Source organism: Phyllopteryx taeniolatus, chromosome 6 (genome assembly GCF_024500385.1).
Source record: "Phyllopteryx taeniolatus isolate TA_2022b chromosome 6, UOR_Ptae_1.2, whole genome shotgun sequence".
Taxonomy (NCBI): domain Eukaryota; kingdom Metazoa; phylum Chordata; class Actinopteri; order Syngnathiformes; family Syngnathidae; genus Phyllopteryx; species Phyllopteryx taeniolatus.
In genome coordinates this window covers 12,559,123-12,578,210 of record NC_084507.1, presented here as the reverse complement: position 1 = coordinate 12,578,210, position 19,088 = coordinate 12,559,123, and the positions used below count along the sequence as shown (strand labels likewise).

General features: G+C 40.8%; 2 protein-coding genes across 8 annotated transcripts in view; both read right to left on the bottom strand.

Moving 5' to 3' along the window:
* The window catches only part of mag (myelin associated glycoprotein), a 35,898-nt gene extending 26,164 nt beyond the window's left edge, over positions 1-9,734 (bottom strand). For 2 of the 6 annotated variants that reach the window (XM_061776127.1, XM_061776128.1), the window contains exon 1: positions 8,702-9,734. The gene's annotated coding sequence lies outside the window, so the exon portion shown is untranslated. Of the gene's footprint in view, positions 1-3,821; positions 3,896-8,701 lie in introns of those variants that run through there. The other 4 variants (XM_061776126.1, XM_061776125.1, XM_061776123.1 and 1 more) reach the window with 3 other exon arrangements.
* A 300-nt stretch (positions 9,735-10,034) lies between these two features.
* The window catches only part of lsr (lipolysis stimulated lipoprotein receptor), an 18,486-nt gene continuing 9,432 nt past the window's right edge, over positions 10,035-19,088 (bottom strand). For both annotated transcript variants that reach the window (XM_061776129.1, XM_061776130.1), the window contains 7 exons: positions 14,919-15,065; positions 14,349-14,552; positions 14,196-14,255; positions 13,946-14,062; positions 12,607-12,901; positions 11,107-11,575; positions 10,035-10,549 (listed from right to left, as the gene is read on the bottom strand). In XM_061776129.1, coding sequence (XP_061632113.1) covers positions 10,514-10,549; positions 11,107-11,575; positions 12,607-12,901; positions 13,946-14,062; positions 14,196-14,255; positions 14,349-14,552; positions 14,919-15,065 — 1,328 coding nt within the window. In that variant the 3' untranslated portion in view covers positions 10,035-10,513. The remainder of the gene's footprint in view (positions 10,550-11,106; positions 11,576-12,606; positions 12,902-13,945; positions 14,063-14,195; positions 14,256-14,348; positions 14,553-14,918; positions 15,066-19,088) is intronic.

The window sequence follows — 19,088 nt, the reverse complement described above, 5'->3', positions numbered from 1 at the left end:
AAGCGCCTATTTTGCAGTATCTCTGTGTGACAGAGGTTTCAGAATCAGAATCATCTTTATTTGCCAAGTATGTCCAAAAAACACACAAGGAATTTGTCTCCGGTAATTGGAGGCGCTCTAGTACGACAACAGACGGTCAATGTATGGACAAAGTATACCCAGTAATTTCCTACTTCCTGAGGTAATATTAAAAGGCGGGTCAGTGTCTGTGTGGAAGGGGATTCCACAATGCTAAGTGAACACTTGACTAGGGCTGCAACTATGGAATATTTTTATTATCAGTTATTCTACAGATTATCCCATCAATTAATTGGATAAAAATAGATTTTGCCTTGATTTGGGGGTCACCATTCTCACGTTTCACACTATATCATCAGTGACTTTTGAGTGTGGCTTTGAGTTTAAAAGGCGAGGATTAGCTAGGTGAGTGACGTGGGAGTCGGCGAATGAGAGTGTAGAGATGGCTGTTGTGAGCTCAGGTTAGCAGCTGGCTGTTAACTAGCCAGGTAATTGTTAGCTAGTCTGTGTGTTGAGTCCTTGCACGTCACTGGTCGCCGTAGCAGCTCCTGTATGAATGTGTTTATTTTGTAAGTTTGTTCAATAAAGCGATTGAAAGTGCACCCACGGCTGTGTCTATCCATCAGCTCTTGTGGGGACATTACAATATGTTTTAACTAGCAGTGGCAGGCTAAACTAAATAACGTAAAGGCATTTACACAGTAACATTAGTCCGTGTGGAAAAGTTATCACTGCAAAGCTTCGAGGCAGAGATTTTGCTTAGAATTTTTTTGTAATCGAATTATTAATTGTATCGGCCATACACCTGACACACACGTCTCCCATCCAGTTGGGATAAAAGCAACTCTCACTACTGTTTAAATGGCAAAGGTGAAGAAAACTGCATCTTTTCCTACCGCTCTGTTACGGCAATTTTTCAGGGTTTCTGGGTAAAATTGGCAAAAACAAAATACATTTTAATGTGGATTTGTTCTTGTTCCAAGAAGAACAATTTCATTGTGACTACCTCCTCCCAGTGTACTTGAAAGGGCTTTGCAGAGGGTGCGAGAGAATGAAGACCTTGTGGGCACGCACACTGGCCTGCCATTGTGTGCCAAGGGATAACTGGAGGAATTTTTTTTTTCCGCAACAGGCCCGCTCACAGCGTGCGCTTTGCTCCCGGGCCGCGACGCAAGCTAAGAGCCTCTCGCAAACCCCACTCCGACGAAAAAAAAAAACAACACAGAGCAGCAGATGGTCTTCAAGCATGACGACTCCTCCACACACACATGGTATAAAAATTAAGTAGTGCCAGTAGCCAATCACTCAAGGTACTGCAGTAGATGCTGCTACCCTATTACAATATGTAGATAGGAGAAGGTGAGAAAATGTTCTTTGTGGTTTGATCGACCTATTTTATTTTATATATATATATACACACACACACACACATATATATATATATACACACACACACAGTATTTGTTCCACCCTTTCCATGTAAAACTGACATTTTGACTCAGTAACCGGTGTTTTGCAACATTGATTAGATAGATAGATAGATAGATAGATAGATAGATAGACAGACAGACAGACAGACACACACACACACACACACACACACAATGGGGACAGAAAGTATTCAAACCCCCTTAAATTTTTCACCATTTGCTAAAATCTTTAAGGTTTTTGCCTCATATGTATATATGAGTGTGAAGTGAAATGGTGAAAAACTAACACTATATCTCCACCACTGAGTACTACACAGTTATCAGTCTTTGCACGTTTTCAGCAATTATCTTCAAACGTGTACAGTATTATGTATTTAGAAACAAATATGAATTCACTTTTCAAGGTCCTTCAGGACAGTGTTGATGTTAAAACTGTGCATATATTCAAGTGGATTACATTAATATGAAATATACTTTTTAGGAATAAAAGCTCTAGTTTTTTTCTGAACACTTGGGCCCACTAAACTACTCCATTTTAATGTTAAGCATGATGGTGGTACTTGGGTAATTATTATTATTATTTTTTTAGAAGGTACTTGGTATAAATGGTTTGAGAATGACTGATACAGTAAATAGGGAGTGATTTCGAAGACAGCCCCAGTGTGTTTCAGCAAAGAGTGATCATAAACGGCATCAGAGCTTCATTTGGCAGAGGAGCAGATAACAAGGATCTAGTTGCCAGTGGGCAGATGGCGATCCACAGGCCTGCACGGCCGTTTGGGAGCGCTGCCTTCCTTCCGCTCGGAACCAAAGGGGGGCAACGAAATGGAACCGCTTTGACACACACAAGTAAATACAAACAAATATGGCGCCAAGCGAGCAGACGTCCCAGGAACAAAGAGGAAAGAATTTTGAACAGAACATGCAGCCGCTTTTAAGACCAACACCCATCAAGTGCTACAATTGGGACTTTGACTTCAAAGATCCAACAGTCTATATTTATCACACAAGACTTCAGTACAGCAGTTTTGCTTTTTCTTTGGCTTAAAAAAAGAGTACTATGTCCTGAATAACCTATTTGCCGTTCACTACTCACAAATTCATCTGTTTGCGTTTTTTTTTTTTTTTTGACTATGTTCCATATCCTGTTATTTGCTGAAAAGATTACCTATTTGCGTACGATTTGGCTCTAAGTTGGAGCCAAATCCCTGGCTAGTAGGAAAATATTAATTGGTGTCAAAGAAGTATTTTTGAAGTGATACATATATCTACTGTATATCGGGAAGGCGCTGTTTAACCTGTGTTGTGATCAGAAATGACAATCTTTGCTGCACGTGTATATGATTTAGTTTAATTATTTTAATTTAGTGTTGCGAAAAACTTATTTTGACACTTGTACAGTGGTGCCGTGGGATACGGGTTTAATTTGTTCCGTGACTACACTCAGCACACTAGTATCTCAGCCCCCCCCCCCCCAAAAAAAAAGAATGTTTAATTTTTTTTTTCATTTGACAGTAAATGTCAACTGGGAGTGGCAATAAACAGCATGAAGCCTTGGTTTTGAAGACATGTTCATGATCTGCCAAACGGCTGCTTATTGTGAAGTGAGTTGAGTTTCCTGCCCATACAGCGCTCGTATTTCAAATTATTGTTCACAAATCAAAGCAAAAACCGGCCAAAATTTGTAAGACGGGTCACTTGTATGTCAAGGCACCAGTGTATTTTTGTGAATGTTTAAAAAGTGTGATGCGTGAGTCTTTCTTTTCACACTTGTATGACCAACCAGAATGTTTAAAGCGCATGATGTGTGTGTAAAGTTACGTTTAATTTTATTTCAGATTACAAACAAATAAAATTAATAATTAAAAAATAACTTTTTTTAGACAGGTATGACTGTTGAGTATCTTAAAAAAAACAGATGCACAACTAATATTACTTTATTTTAGTAGTATTTTCTCTTACAAAAGAGCAGCACTTAATACACTTGCATGCCAATTAAGAATATTAAAATGTTACTAAAACCATGGCCTGGAATTAGCTCCAGATTATTGGATTTTTTTTTTTTTAAGTAGGACCAAATTCAACCAGTGTCACCACTTGTTAATATGTAAAATTAATGTTAAGATTGTGACGCTATTTTCTGTATTGCTATGATAAAGACTGTAAAGGTTTTCCAGTTCTAGTTTGATCCTTGCAAGGAAGGAGAAATTCTACAGTGCAGACACAAAATTCAATATACATCTGACTAGCACAGCAGTTACCATCACACTTGTTTACAGTTGCTTGGACCATAGCATACACAGACAGTGAGCCACATGCTGCTACACCAAATGAACACACACACACACACAGATATGAAGGGTAGATAGATACCTGTGCAGGCGAGCTGCCAGCTGCCTTCCCCGTCACCCTGGCACGCAAAGAAGTCAGTCGCCACTCTCTGTACCAAGCCCCAAGGGCAGCCCGCTGCAGCCCCCCGCCCACAAATGCCATCCACACCCCCACCACCGAGACCCCCGCCCCAGTCCCCTAACTGTGTGACAATCACTCCTTCAGTGTGGCAGCATTGTTCGTCCTGAGCCTCTGACATTCACCACAAAGGGCCACGCTGTTTGCCTCCCTTCGCCTATCGTGTGATAACGCAACACCACGTTGCTTCTTCTTCTTAATACCTCCACCAAGGCACTCAGTGTTTTTATGATGATATCTAAGATGTGGTGGAAGGAGCCAAGAAAACATTTGAATGGAGTCGTGAAAAACGTGTCAACTTTATCCTGACATTTCATGAATACGCAAGTATTATTAATTAATTAAGATTAAATAGAAATCCAAGTTAATGATGAATTTTACTTTACAAATGTACTGCACTGGATACAAAAATAATGATAATTTTAAGTTTCAGACTCTGCAAAGATCATTTTACATTTGAGACAATGTGAATCCGAGCCCTGGAACAATGAGTCCATGCAATTTATCATCACGGAATACACATAAGCGCTATAGCAGAGGATATCAAGGGTCTTGCTTTGCGGTCCTGCTATTTTGCCAATTTTTTAAAATTTTCCCGTTACTCTCTTTTATACTGTTTGTACAATATTTTTGTGTTATCCATTGCTCTTGCCCTCTCTCAATATATGGTGTGTTTAGGCCTGCCACAATAGCAAATTTTTTAGAACAATATATTTTCCCCAAAACCTTCACGATAAATAATAGAGTCGTTGATGTTTTTTTTTAATTATTATTATTATGCCACTGATATAATGATATTAGAGCAAAATAAACAATTATACACATCTTACAAATTCTGCCCTGGTAATCAAACATCTGAGCACAAATGTGTAATGTTGTCTCATTTACTAAATAAAGGAAGTAGGCCTGCATTTCACAAAAAGAGCAAGTCAATAAAAAGACAAAGATATACGTGTTCAAATAAAGTGCTTAAAGGTCCTGTATTTTGGCTATTTAGACCTCCATAGAGTGACTTTCTAACATGGACTTAGTATAAAAGTGTCAATTTCATTTTTAAAAAAACACCTTGGTTTTGTCATACGAGTGTCCAGAAAAGGCCCCTCTGACAGCTACCTCTGTTTGACCCAGTTTTCTATCTGCTTAGTCCATATTTGGCCAAGACCGCCCCCTTTCCTCTGATTGGTTGCCTCCGTGTAGAAGACCCACTTGTGAGAGCACACATCGTTGTTATGTTGACAGTGCCGGCTCGGGAGCGGAGAGGTAGGCAGAGAGCGTCGCTAATGACGTAGATAAGCTCGACAAATTCCAATGACCTGAAAATGTCGAACTCAGGAATGTGTGGACGATTTTAATTCATATTTCAGATGTTTACTAAGGCACCATAGAGACAATATTAAATCCCAAATACTAGAAAAAGTTGGTTTGGCAAAAGAGCTCTTACCCCCCCCCTTTAATTTCAGAAAAATAAAAATGTTTGAATTGCCTCTTTTCTGTTTGGCATCTTCACACAACAGCGAAGTCTCAAGCATTTTACATATTTTAATTTAACAAATCTTAACAACTGAACCATTCTAGAAGTTATGTTTTGTTTTATAATGGCGCTTCAAATACACTGATGCACTTGGTGCTTCCAGTGGGAACTTCCCACTGAGAAGTACAAACAAAAATGACTCTGGACGTTCCATTTTAAGCACCATTTGTTCAAAATGTTCTCTTCCTTTATCTGTTATTTTCTGATCTTTCACCATCTATAACTCAACTTCCACAGCGAGTCTCTTTCTCTTTCCCCTGCTACGTTTCTCCCTGTCTCTGTGTGGGATGTGCGCAGTTAGTGATAACAGCCTGAGATGCAGATTTGATTGGCTGAAGGGGTGGCTGAACTCGCAAGTGAATGGTCAGTTCACCACTACTGTCAAGCCTGTACTATGTTGCGCCGCTTAAAACAGAAGCACGCCGTATGTTTTGAATCATAACATTTTTTGGCTATGGTGTGGGTCCGTAGGGGACTGCTTCTGGGTCCGGACATGGAATGAGGTCCGCCAGTTATTGACCTCTGTTTTAAACGATGTCGTCACGATCGAGCGATCCAGAGGAAGCCTTTCCTTAGCTCGCTAGCTAGTTAGCTCAAGGGCTAGCAAATGTAATAAATAACTTTCCCTAAAGTTTCCCAGTTGTTTGCATCTACGGATCCAAAGCTGTAATGATGTAATAATGATTCGCTGAAGCACTTCAGCAACACACACATAGGTAGGTAAGCAATGCTATGCATCTGTGAACGCAGAATGCTTATACTTTATGAGTCCCTGCTCATTTTTGTGCATCTCAGACACAGGACGCACATCAAATGAGATCACTGCTCTGTAACATTATGCAGTTTCAACAATTACCAAGTACCACAATTTGAGAATCATCTAGCTACATGATTGATTTCCTCGAGAGGGCTGGTGGAAAGAGCCAAGAAAACATTTGAATGGAGTTAACATTGTGAAAACAAATTTAAGAATATCTATCCATCCATCCCTCTATTTTCCGTATCGCTTATCCTCACTAGGGTCACCGGCGTGGTGGAGCCTATCCCAGCTATCTTCGGGCGAGAGGCGGGGTACCGGTCGCCAACCAATCGCAGGGCATATATAAACAAACAACCATTCACACTCACATTCACACCTACAGACAATTGAGAGTTTTCAGTTAACCCAGCATTCATGTTTTTGGGATGTGGGAGGAAACCGGAGTGCCCGGAGAAAACCCACACAGGCACGGGGAGAACATGCAAACTCCACACAGGCAGGGACAGATTTGAAACCGGGTCCCTAGAACTGTGAGACGGATGTGCTAACGGGTCGTCCACCGTAAGAATATGGAAGTCTTATATGCTTGTTATTGTGTCCAGTAGCAGTGCTGGCTTAAATGACGCCCTGTGTTGCAACCAACCACCGTCCAAAACCTGCTGTTACATTTGGCCAATCGTCAACTGGGGCATGGGAGATGGTAGCTCACAATAAATTTGCGCCGCTCAACAGTTTATGAACGGGATTTGCAACTATACATCGAGAATACTTTCGGCATTGGATCGGATAATTGTCTGAGTCATTTTTAACTTACTGTCACAATATCAATAATAATAAATGTGTGTATATATATATATATATACATACACTAATGAGTTTGCTAAAATATTTGTCTTTATGTGTAAATTCACAGTCACCATGGTCCTGGAACCAGGTAATTCGCAAAGGTTGAATCGAGGCAACTGGACTCTTCTAGTTTGTTGTTTTTTCTTAAAATGCTCACAAATGATGTCTCTCAAAGAGATCTGTGATTATCCTGTGGTGTGGGGTGTCGTCGCTTATCTGCTCAATTACAAATGTTAAAGTTGTTCAATTCTGATAGCAAACCCTTACCAAATAAGTTAACAGTTAGCCGAGCATCTTCTAGAAGCGACTCAAACCACGTACTTTTTCCTTGAAATTCCAGCGTGTTTAGGGGGGCAAGTTCTTTCGTACTTTGCTTCACATTATATTACAAGACTGTATGACTGCCACCTCCCTTACTTTACAGCTTATTTCACGTTTTTTTTATTTTGCTGAATGTTATTGTTTTATTTTCCTTTTAACCATTTATCTCAATAAGTTCAATTTCAAATGAATCTACCTTCACATCAATAACAACTGAGACATCCAAAACCATACTAAATACTCTATAGCAGTCTTTGTTCTTTCTGGGACTTGAGGCCTGACACGGCACAATTGCGGGAAGTGGATGCAGAGAACACCAGCCAAAAAATTCAGTTTTTCTCTCTGCCTCTCACCTCTTGATGACCTATGGGACTTAGGGCCCAAAAGGGATACCTCATATGTCCCTCTTTTTAACTGCTGTTATGCAGAAGTCAATTTAAAAAGCAATAAAGCACTGTACATTAGCATACAAACTAACTTGCAGCCATGTTGTTAAAGCCTTGTTTTGGCCTTACTGGACAGAACTAAACACTACGAAAGGACCCATTGTGTGTGCCTCTGGACACTTGACCAGACTCGAGCTATGTATGGACTGATGCCAATTGACAGGAGAAAAATGTTGGAAGAAGACAAGAATGTCACATCAAAAAAAAAAAGTTTTCCCTCTCAAGTGTGGAACAAGTGCAGGGTGGGTAACCTCAGGAGAGAGTTGGCAAGTGCGTTTGATAAAGTGTGCCATGCAATTTAAACAACAAACTGCAACAAATGAACTGCTGTCATTTTTGGGGGGTTGATAATTGCACCGTTTGTTTCATGTACCATGGCAAAAAAAAAAACCCAAAAAAACAAACAAAATGTATCTAAATATTTAATCCTTTCATGGAGATAATAGACCTATCCATGCTTTGTGAAGTGTTTAACATTTATGAAATGTAGCAGGAATGAGTATATTATACAATGTTTACCCTCCCCCCCAAAAATAGTATATAACACAAATAAGAACACAGACACAAATAAGATGGTTTAATCATAGTTTTTGTTTTGTTACATTAAATTGTTGGTTATTAATTTATGGCTATACTGTATTTAGAAAAATAATTTTTATTGGTAACATTAGAACATTTATAAGCCTTTTGGATTTATTGTATTCCGAACATCTCATCCTACTTATGCCACAATTCCCCTGCACTATCCAAATATTTGACTTGTAATCTCACAATGCTAATGTACAAATCCATCCACTAGAATGTCACATGTCCACATAGCAACGGGTTATTAGGCTATAACACATACTGTAACAGTACATATTAAAATTAGAGCTCTTACCTCATTAGCCAGAAGAGATGGATTGATGGATGCAAAGTAGTCCTCCTCCTCCTCCTCTTCGTTTGTGCTCGCTCTCTCTCTGTGACGTCATCTGGCCCGCCCTTATAAAATGCCAGTCTAGTAGTTTTAAATTCAAAACACTAAATTTTTAATACAAGCTACAGAAAAATGAAAACCTACATCTCGTGTATTCATACTGCCGTACAAATTTTCCTGATAGAAAATAATGGAAGAATGAATTGAACCTTTATTATGTGTACAGGCAAGGGTATAAATAACATGTTAAATGTGATATACATGAGAGTAAGTTTGCTGCTGTATGACAAAAACTAAATGACTCACCCCATTAATGACATTGGCATGTTATGTCGACTTTCTGCATTGTTCTTTTAAAAATAAATAAATTAACCGCTGTTTAACAAGTCAATTTAATACTAAAATAAATTGCAACTACACATCCCATTGATGATATTGGCATGGCATGCTGAAGACAACTTCCTGCATTACAATTTTTTGTAACATTCTTAACCATTGTACCCTTAAAGTAAAACTTAACTTACAAGAGCGTGCAAAATCCTCTTGGGACCTCCACATCCTGGTCACCACCTCTTCCAGCTCCTTCCCTCAGGTAGGCGCTATCGATCAATGCAAACTAAAACAAGCAGACAATCCAACAGCTTCTTCCCTCTTGCCATTAAATTGCTAGAGGCTAAGTGACTCTCTGTTGTGTGTTTTTTATGTCTCGGAAGTATTTTTCTGTCAAAATGGCTGTCTATTGTCGTACTGGAGCGGCTCCAACTACCGGAGACAAATTCCTTGTGTGCTTTTGACATACTTGGTAAATAAAGAGGATTCTGATTCTGAACTTAACATCAAATGACAAATCTGGGAGGCGAGTCTCTCCACATGAATGCTAAACACAGCTGACTTTACATTTCATTTCCTGTGCTATGGTTATTTTTTCCTCTCAGCCATCACTGGTACCCTTTACAGCACAGTGAGAGCACGCGCGCGCGCGCGCACACACACACACACACACACACACACACACACACACACACAAAGACAAAGAAAATGAAAAGAGACACAGTATGTGGAGTTTATCATTGCAAGAGGGAAAAACTTTTTTTTTTTTTTTTTAATGGACAGATGGGTTAGGTTATTGGTAGATAATCTGAAATGCACATTATATTTACACAAATATATATTTTTTAAATTTGTTTGGATGGAGTATAGACGATTATAAAAACAAATGTCACTTGAAGTGACAATGAAGCCAAGCTTAGTGCTGTGTTGGCGGCCTCTAGTGGTTGAAAATGCCACTACGCATCGATGGCCAAGCAGGAAAGAGGTTTTATTTGTAAAATACGTTTCTCATCATGTCAAAAATTAACATTTTCACAGGCGTGTGTACTGTACAACACATCGTTCAAAATTGGTAACATTTATGTAAAAAATACATATAAAAAAGTTTTCTAAACAGTATTTCCTCAAATCCCTCTAAGTCTACAGCTAAATAAAACTATTATGTGAATAAAACTAAACATCTATATTTCTGTACAGTTGAAGGCACTTGTGGCAGCCACAATGTTTCATACGTAAAATTACACAAAAGCACTTTGTGCATCTCACACTCTCATGCACAAACATGTACATTTATATTCAATTTGCAATAAGGTTCCTAAGTAGTTAAAAAAAAAACTCAGCACATCAAATTTGTCACAAAAAAAAAACTGCACAACCTTAACATTTACTTGTTTTGAGGAGGTTGTTATGGGGGAGGGGGATTTGGTGCTTTCTGTTGTCGTCGCCTCACACCACCAGGCTCTCTCGGCTCACAGCTCCGTTCTGGGGGTGAAAAAAAACAAAAAATGAGGTAAAAATACACATACTGTACAAAAACTTGCACCCTTTATTCATGGCGAATCCTCAAATCTCTCAAACCTGTCGAGAATAACAAATTCTGATTGTGAATAATTTGAGTGAATTCCCTAGTAGGATTTTGTCAAAATAGGAGCCTGGAAGTCACCCAAAATGGCTGACTTTCGGTTCAATTTGGGGCATAAGTCCTTGTGGCTTTTTCACAGCGTCCTGTTATGATGGACATGTCCACCCAATTTTGTGATTAGTGAAACTGGTGTTGGAGGCAGTTTTTTTCCTAACTTTCCAGGGGGTGCTACTTAGTGAGTTTTGGGGCAGTTATGTTGGGGAACCCTAAATGCATACATTTTCATCAGGACACACACACTTGCTCTTTTTCCATGTATTCTGTTGTGATAGACATGTCCACCCAATTTCGAATTGATTGGTGAAACTGATGTTCGGCAAGTTTTCAGGGGTCGTATGTAAAGGGTATTGCGTGTCAGGTGTTCCATCCAATCAAAGCTGGCTCTCCCGCCACTCACCTTGCGCAGGTTGCTTTTCTTAGATGATGTCATGCTCTCGTCGTCGCTGTAGGGCGGCGGTAGAGCCCCGGGTCCCGAGGGTGGGTTCAGAGGCAGCGGTGGGGGACCCCGGGATGGCGGCGCACCCCGGGATGGCGGTGCCCTCCCTCGGTCCGAGTGCTCCCCGTCGCTCTCCAGTCTGTCTCGGCTGCGAGCCCTCTGCTGCTCCCCCATCCTCTTCCTCTCCATGGCCTCTCTCAGGAAGCTGTCGTCGTAGTCGTCTCTCTTGGCCCGGCCGCCGCCGGGTCGCCGCTCCATCTCCAGGTCCATCAGGTCGTCGCGACTACGGCTGCGTCTGCCAGGAAGAGCCCCGTACCCTCCGCCACCTCCTCCTCCTCCTCGTCGGTAGTCATCCGGAGAGTAGTCGCGACGTCTGCGGTCGTCTCTATCGTAGCCAGCACGGCCGCTGCTGCTCCAATCATCATCAGAGCTGAAGAGTGGTTACTTACAAAATGCTGTTCAACTTATTTGTCAAAGCGATCAATTAATAAAAAAATTTTAAGCATCCATAGTTCAAAGCATGTTCGCACTGATGCACTGCTTAAAGCTGGGGTTCTCTGACTTTTTGGGTCCTTTGAAATTTTTCCAAGGATAATAATATCAATTAAATGGAACAGCTGCCTATATTCGAGAAAAAAGTCATGTCGTCATAGTTTTTTTCACTAGAAAAAAGTAGTATTTTTCATAAGAACAAATGCGTTTTTTGGCAAGATAAAAAGTCAAACTTGCGAGAAGTCAAAGTTAAACAAGGGAGTAAAGTCACATTTGAACTGAATTTAAAAATACAATCTAATTATTCTCATATCATGCCTTTTATTCTGGGAAGATGCCCTTATTTTAAAATAAATAAATCTCTGGAAAAAACAAAACAAAAAAATACACCCTTTGTGCTCCAAAAAAAATAGGACTATTCCAATAACAGTCATGCAGGGATTTTAGATTTACGTATATGTGTGTACATCAAAGATTTTAACTGGCCCAAAGCTAAGGTAGGGAGGGAGTAATTGATTATTTGTTTGTTTTATTGATACACACATATGTAGGTATGTACTTTTTAAAATTATACATAATTTATTGTCGATTATTTTGTGGGTCCCCAGGCTACGGCTCGTGGAGCCCAGTTTGGCAAAGTGACATTTTTCCCCCCAAGGGGAATAACTTATTGTAAATTTACCTGTAAAGAAATATTTTTATTATTATTATTATTTCAGTGAAAATTGATTCTGGGGGAAAAAAGCTGTTTAACAGTTTATTGCTATCAGAAAAAATAAAGCAGATTCCAGAAGGGGACAAAAAAAATTCAAAGCAAAACCTGTATTAAATAACGTCATTATCATTAGATGTTTCTATACAGCCAAGTAGGGGGAGGCTGACGATTAAAATTATAAATTATTGACAAAAAGGGGATTTGATTTTATGGCTCATCCCTAAAATGAGGATACTTAAGATGCGGCAACTCACCCTCTCCTGCCACGGGGCTCATCCGGGCGTCGGTGTGGTGGGTAGTCGTCGTGGCCGTAGCGGCGCCCGATGTCATCCAGGTTCTCCATGGAGCGGGCGCGGGCCCGGTCACCCATGTAGCCTCGGCGCGGTGTGTCAGCTGGGCGTCGGTGCACATGTTGCGACACACTGCTGATGGTGCTCATGCCCTCGTCGTCATCGTACACCGTGGAGAGTGGCGGCGGCTGTGGACGACCGCCGCGGGCTCGTGGGTCGGAGGTGTCATGCAGCGAAGTCACCTCGCTTACATTGTCCACTGAGAACAGACCACAACAAGTGAACTTTGACTCTACACTCGCCGGGCCACAGCACTGGGTACACGCCTATTAAGAGTGCGACCATTTGACGAAATGCATTGTTTATATTACGGCTACAGCTATCCAATATCTTTAGAATCGATTAATCTACTCATAATCCTATCGATTAATCGGATTAAAAGTTGGTTTTGCACTACTGTACGTGCCCTTTTTACCAAACCAACTTTTTCTCGTATTTGGGATGCAATATTGACGCTATGGTGCTTCAGTAAACGTGAAGTATGAATTAAAATTGTCCACGCATTCCTGACTTCCAGACGTTTTTCTGACGGGAGGCCTGATATCAGGTCATTCGAATTTCTTTATCTCATCTTCGTCACTAGCGAAGATCTCTGCCTACCTCCCCGCTCCCAAGCCAGCGCTGTCAACATAACACGTGCGCTCTCACAAGTCTGTCTTCTCCATGGAGGCAACCAATCAGAGGAAAGGGGGCGATCTTAGCCGAATATGGATAAAGTGGATATAAAACTGGGTCAAACAGAAGTAGCTGTCAGAGGAGCCTTTTCTGGACACTCGTATGACAAAACAAAGGTGTGTTTTTTTAAATGACATTGACACTTTAACACTAAGTCCATGTTAAAGAGACACTGTGGAGGTCTAAATAGCCAAAATATGGGACCTTTAAACAACAAAATGTGCATTTGAGGTGCAGGTATTGTTGTTGTCCATTTGAGGTCGCCATCCTCACGTTCCACACACCGATGTGGTAGCAATCGAATGAGAGTGTAGAGCTGGCTGATGTGAGCGCAGGTGCGTGCATCAGTAGTAACATTAGTCCGAATGGAAAATCTATTTTTGCAAAGCTTCTAGGCAGAAATTTTTTTTTGACTTTTTTTTTTGGTAACAAATGATTCAATTAATCATTTTAGCCTTATTTATACAGTCAGTATATATTGTACATCCCATCACAATCTAAAGTCGTGCAAAAAGAAAAACCAAAACATTTATCTGCCTTGTAATTGTGAGTATGCTGAGTGACTAACAGCGGTTGTAGTTGGCAGGTCTGGACGGATCCAAGTTGGCGAGCTCTCTCTCCATGTAGTAAATGGCGCGCGTGGCGTTGCCTTCAGGGTCCACCTGGATGCGATAGCCACTCCGAGCTGGAGGAGACAACATTTGTTGAGGAAAGTAAACATAACATATGGTTAATTACAGTATTACCAACAATACACAACAGAGTAATCCACTGCATACTTGTGGTTAACTATTCACACTCTTTTTCTGTTGACTTACTATGGTCTCCACCGCCGACATCTTGGTCGCGCAGCAGAGGCACCTGGGAGCCTTGACCCACTGCACACAAACATAAAAATTACAATTCAATTCAACACACTAACAGTAACTGACGTTCAATATAATGATAATGATTTTTTTTTTTCCCCTTACCAGAACTGGCACCATCATACTCCCGTCCGTACCCGTTTTGTGAGGGTGGGACCCCGACGCCATTGGGCAGAGGAAGCAGCGGCATGGCGGGTTGATGGACGAGCGGCCCGCTGTATGCCGGCTGGGCGTACATGCTGGGGGCATAGAGGGTGGTGGCGTACTGGTTGGCCATGCCTTTCTTCACCGCCTTACCCGCCTCGTACACTGCGGCACCAGAGAGACGCCATGTCAATGTAAAGTCGGCAATATGTTTTACAGTAAAAGCATGTTTTCACTGCAGCACTTCATTAATTACATAAATACCCCCTACCATTGTCAACAACGCTAGCTTGCCTAGTCATGGGTGGAGAACCTCAGTTTGCGTGACAGATTATGTAAAGTAGCCCCACTGTTAAATCACAGTGGGACACAATTCACAATTCAATTCAACTCACTCACAAACACATTTTCAGAAATAATCAGCTAACAAAAGATTTAGTTGGTTGTTTAACTTCCAACTTGATGGATTGTTGTTTGTATACAAGCAATTAAAAAGTTTAACTTGAATTAAGAATGTTGGCGACTACTCACGTGCCCGCGGGCAGCAGCATCGGTCGGGGCAGCAGGGGCAGCTGACGTAGCAGCAGCATGTGTGCGGACAACACTGACACCAGCAGATGCCAATCAGTATCAGCAGCAGCAGGAAGCCCAGCACCACCACCACCACAAGCAGCCAATCTGGACAAAAACAAAACAAATATGTGAAACACGTGACAGATGTAAATATTAACCAGTATGACTATTTATGTTAAGTCAAACAGCAGTTTACGGCAAAATAAAAAGGACTTTTCTACCAAGTACGGATACTTGATAATGCTATTGTCTTGCAATTTTGATGACAATGTTCTCGTTTAATCAAATACAGTGTTCCCTCGCCACTTCACGCTTCACGTTTTGCAGCTTCAGTGTTTCGCGGGTTTTTCCAAAATATTAATAGAAAAAAAATTAAAAATACAGCCATATCGGCAGCCATATTGCGGAAAGATGCGTTGTTTCATGTTGATGCGCGCGAGAGAAGGTTTCCCTGCATGCCAAACAAAGAGATGAGTTGACTCAGAGGCTTTGCACATGCCTGTACATGCCTATACTGTACGGGCAGTTATACAAGGCGCGTGATTGGTTCCCGACGAGACATCGACCAATGAGCGCACGAGTTGATTCATCCCGTGAGCTGATTGGCTGCGCATCATCGCAGCCTCACCCAGCATCTTCCCTTGTTGTGTCTCACCAGTCTCGTCCATGCTGTTGTGTTCGCAATAACTTTTTTTGTTTAAGCGATAATTTTTTTTATCAGTTAAGCAAGCCCTTACAATCCCGCCGAAGCACTGTGCCCCTGCGAAAGCTTCCTCCGGGGCGCCCCAAGAGGAAGAAGAAGATGACCTTAAGCGAAAAAGTGAAACTTTTAGATTTGATCAAAGAGGGCAGAAGTTATGCATCTGTGGCACGCCATTATGGCGTGATTGAATCTACAGTGCGGTACATAAAGAAAGAGGAAGCAAACATCCAATGTTGATGAATGTTAATTACTGTATAATAAATGTTAATTACTGTATAACGTTTTATAATTAAAGATTTAAGTAAATATGTGTACTACTGTAAACTTTGTCTCAAATATACAAAGTATAAATACTGTTTACATATTTGAAACACTCTGGTACCCACATACATATCCACGAAAATTCCTAGGGGGGGGGGCAAATCCTACTTCGCGGTTTTTCACCTTTCGCGGGGGGTTCTGGTCCCCATTAACCGCGAAAAACGAGGGAACACAGTATTGTTCAAAGCAAAATCTTTCCTTGAACATGGCATAAAACACCTTCTCATTGCTGACATTTTAACATTCAACTGCATATTTTCTGACTATCTTGCACCACATATCTGTTACAGTAAATGTAGCCTGTACCTAAAGCTGCAACAAGCACTCTGGTATTTCGAGCACCTTGAGTAAAAAAAAAAAAATGCACAAGTAATTTTCTCTGCCTTCTATTTTTGTTATTTTCCTTAGTAAAAAGTGTATTTGATGTTAATTTTTTATTTACACATTAAGAATACAGTTTTAGTGACATGTTAAGCGCGCAATGCATTGTGGGTTAATTATTCATACTGAAGTGCACGGTCATAAATCGTCATACAATAAGGACTGACTCACAATACTTATCTTAAATAACATTTACAATGAAAATTGAGAACTTTCAACTTCATCTGTAGTCCAGACTGTGAGCTGGTTTAACGCGCTGCACGGCTGACGTCACGTAAGTGCTTCTCCATCCATCCATCCATCCAGCCGTAAGTGCTTCTCACAGTTGCGTAATCTTGTCACCTTTTCTAGGTCTTCGCATCAAAATTACGATGGTGGGAGCAATGGTTTGTGCGTGTGTGTGTATGTAAGCCCCCAATATCAAACCGCCAGTCACTTTCACATTTATGTACACACACGCACAAACAATTGCCTTCATGAACCACAATCGGCATCCATCTATCTATTAATTAAGAGTCTAGAAAAGTGTACTGAGAATGGTGTGCTTGTTTACGTTTAGGTACTTACTGTACTGTGTTGGCATGTCAAGCCTGCACTATGTTGCTCATTTAATGTGGCTTCAACTACACTAATATTTCAGTTATTGGTTCATGTTGATGACATCATTCCGTGTGTGTGCATGTGTGTGTGTGGAGGGGGGGGTCTGTGTTCGTATGGGTGTGTTTGCAATTATTGTGTGGGTGGGAGGGGTGGGTTTTTAATTTTAACTGTCTGTTTTTATCTCTGAAGCGCGCTGGATTGCATTCCTTGTATATGAAAAGTGCCATATAAATGGAGTAAAATATGATTGATTTAATGGGGAAAAAAAACATCTGGTGACAAATAGGGGTATGTCGCCTATTAAAAGGAGAGCCCCTATAAGTTACACCTTTGCAGTATATCAAATACACATGACCTACTCCATTGCATTTTGTTGTGACTGACAAGTAATCATCCAGCACTTTTTATGGCTCATAAACCACTTGGTTAATTGTCAAATGTCCGCTTTCCTAACAGAGAACAACAACTCTTTTGACAAACTGGTTGAGCTTGTTTGTCCCACTGTAGCACTGCAAAGGCAAACATAAACTTAAAAAAAAGAAGAAAAAAAACCATAGCAGGAAAAGTAGAAGCACCACAGAATTATTACAGTATTATTCAATAAAAGATTAAATAGAGATAGAAGAAAATTGCAGAAGGATGCAAACAGATAACAAACGAGTATTTTCCTAAACATTTTAATCCAACATACTGTGAAGCTAGCACAGGTAGGTAGCCAGCAGGCTAGTTGGAAAGGCGGCAGTTTTTTCCGGTGAGAATTAATGGCTCCGACGACAACGAGCGCAGAACAGAACCGGGCAGGATTCTACCTGTGCGGCACAGGATCATCGTTAAAGTAACCCATTATAAACTAAAAAGATAAACTTTTCTGTATGGAGACGCAGCTAAAACAGCATCAGTACTAAGTCAAAACACGGCAGTTACTCTCTTAACAGTTCAATTGATAATTTTCAAATAATCAAATTGGACTTTTTATTTGTTGGACTATTATTTTGGAATCGTACAAAGCATAACATTTGAATCTAATTCATTATTCACTCGTTTATGTCCTCACGAATAGTGACTGGGGATATAGACCAAGTCCAAGCACTACTGGTGAGCAAAGCTTCAAGGTAGAGATTTTGATTTGGCCTTTATTAGTAAACAAATTGTTCAAGTTCGTTGAATAATCGTTCAAGCCCTAGTGTCTGTTTTGGTTTATTTTTAATGATGATATTCAGAATCAAATCAAGGTCATTAGTAGTTGTGAAACTTTCTCAGCCAACAATTGTTATGGGCTAAAATGGCCTTGCGGTTAAGGTTACAGTGCCATAGAAACAAATGTTAATATGATGACAAAACTTCCTTTGCTGGCCTTATACTTTTTTTTGTTTTAACCTATCCTGTTTAGCTGCATAGCCTTGTATAATGGTGCCTCTGTATGCCTTTTGTGCTGGAACAGTTTTCCTGTGCAACAGTGGAGTTTGGAATACTCCCTCCGCTTATTTTTTATTTTTTTTATTATTCTTAAATTTATTTAAAATGCAGCCAGACAGAAAAGGGTTTTAGGGGATGGACAGAGTGGAGAAGGGGACTAGGGGTGCGAACCACAGCAGAACAATAGCTAGTCTAGATATTTGAGCACAAGTAACATTACAACAGTCAAATCGTGTTCTTATTTCTGGATTGAGGGTGAGGGGGGCGGAGACCCGGTGAGGACAATAAATAACTAACCAAGAGAACAGAAAAAGAGAGGACAGAAAAGGACAGGATGTGGGAAATGAGCAAGGCAGTGCTACTGACGAGTGGTGTGGAGGGATCTTTTTTAGTGTCTAAACACCTGTAAGAACCAGTGAGTTCATATGTTAAGATAACCTGTGTTGTTATTAGTGGTCCCAGCACAAGCAATTAAAGCCTGTAGCCCGTCTATCGAACTTAATAGTAAATGAACACCATATCACACGCATGTTAGTCAACTGGTGTACGGAGTTGCTGAGCCAGTAAATTGAGGAAGGGTGGGCCCAGCCTCCTCCACCCACAAAGGTGGGGGGCAACCCAGAGAGCCCGTCCAGCAGGGGACCCAACCAGGGGGATGCCACCCACTGCCCAGGACCCAGGGAGGTCCCCAGACTGACCAAAGCTTC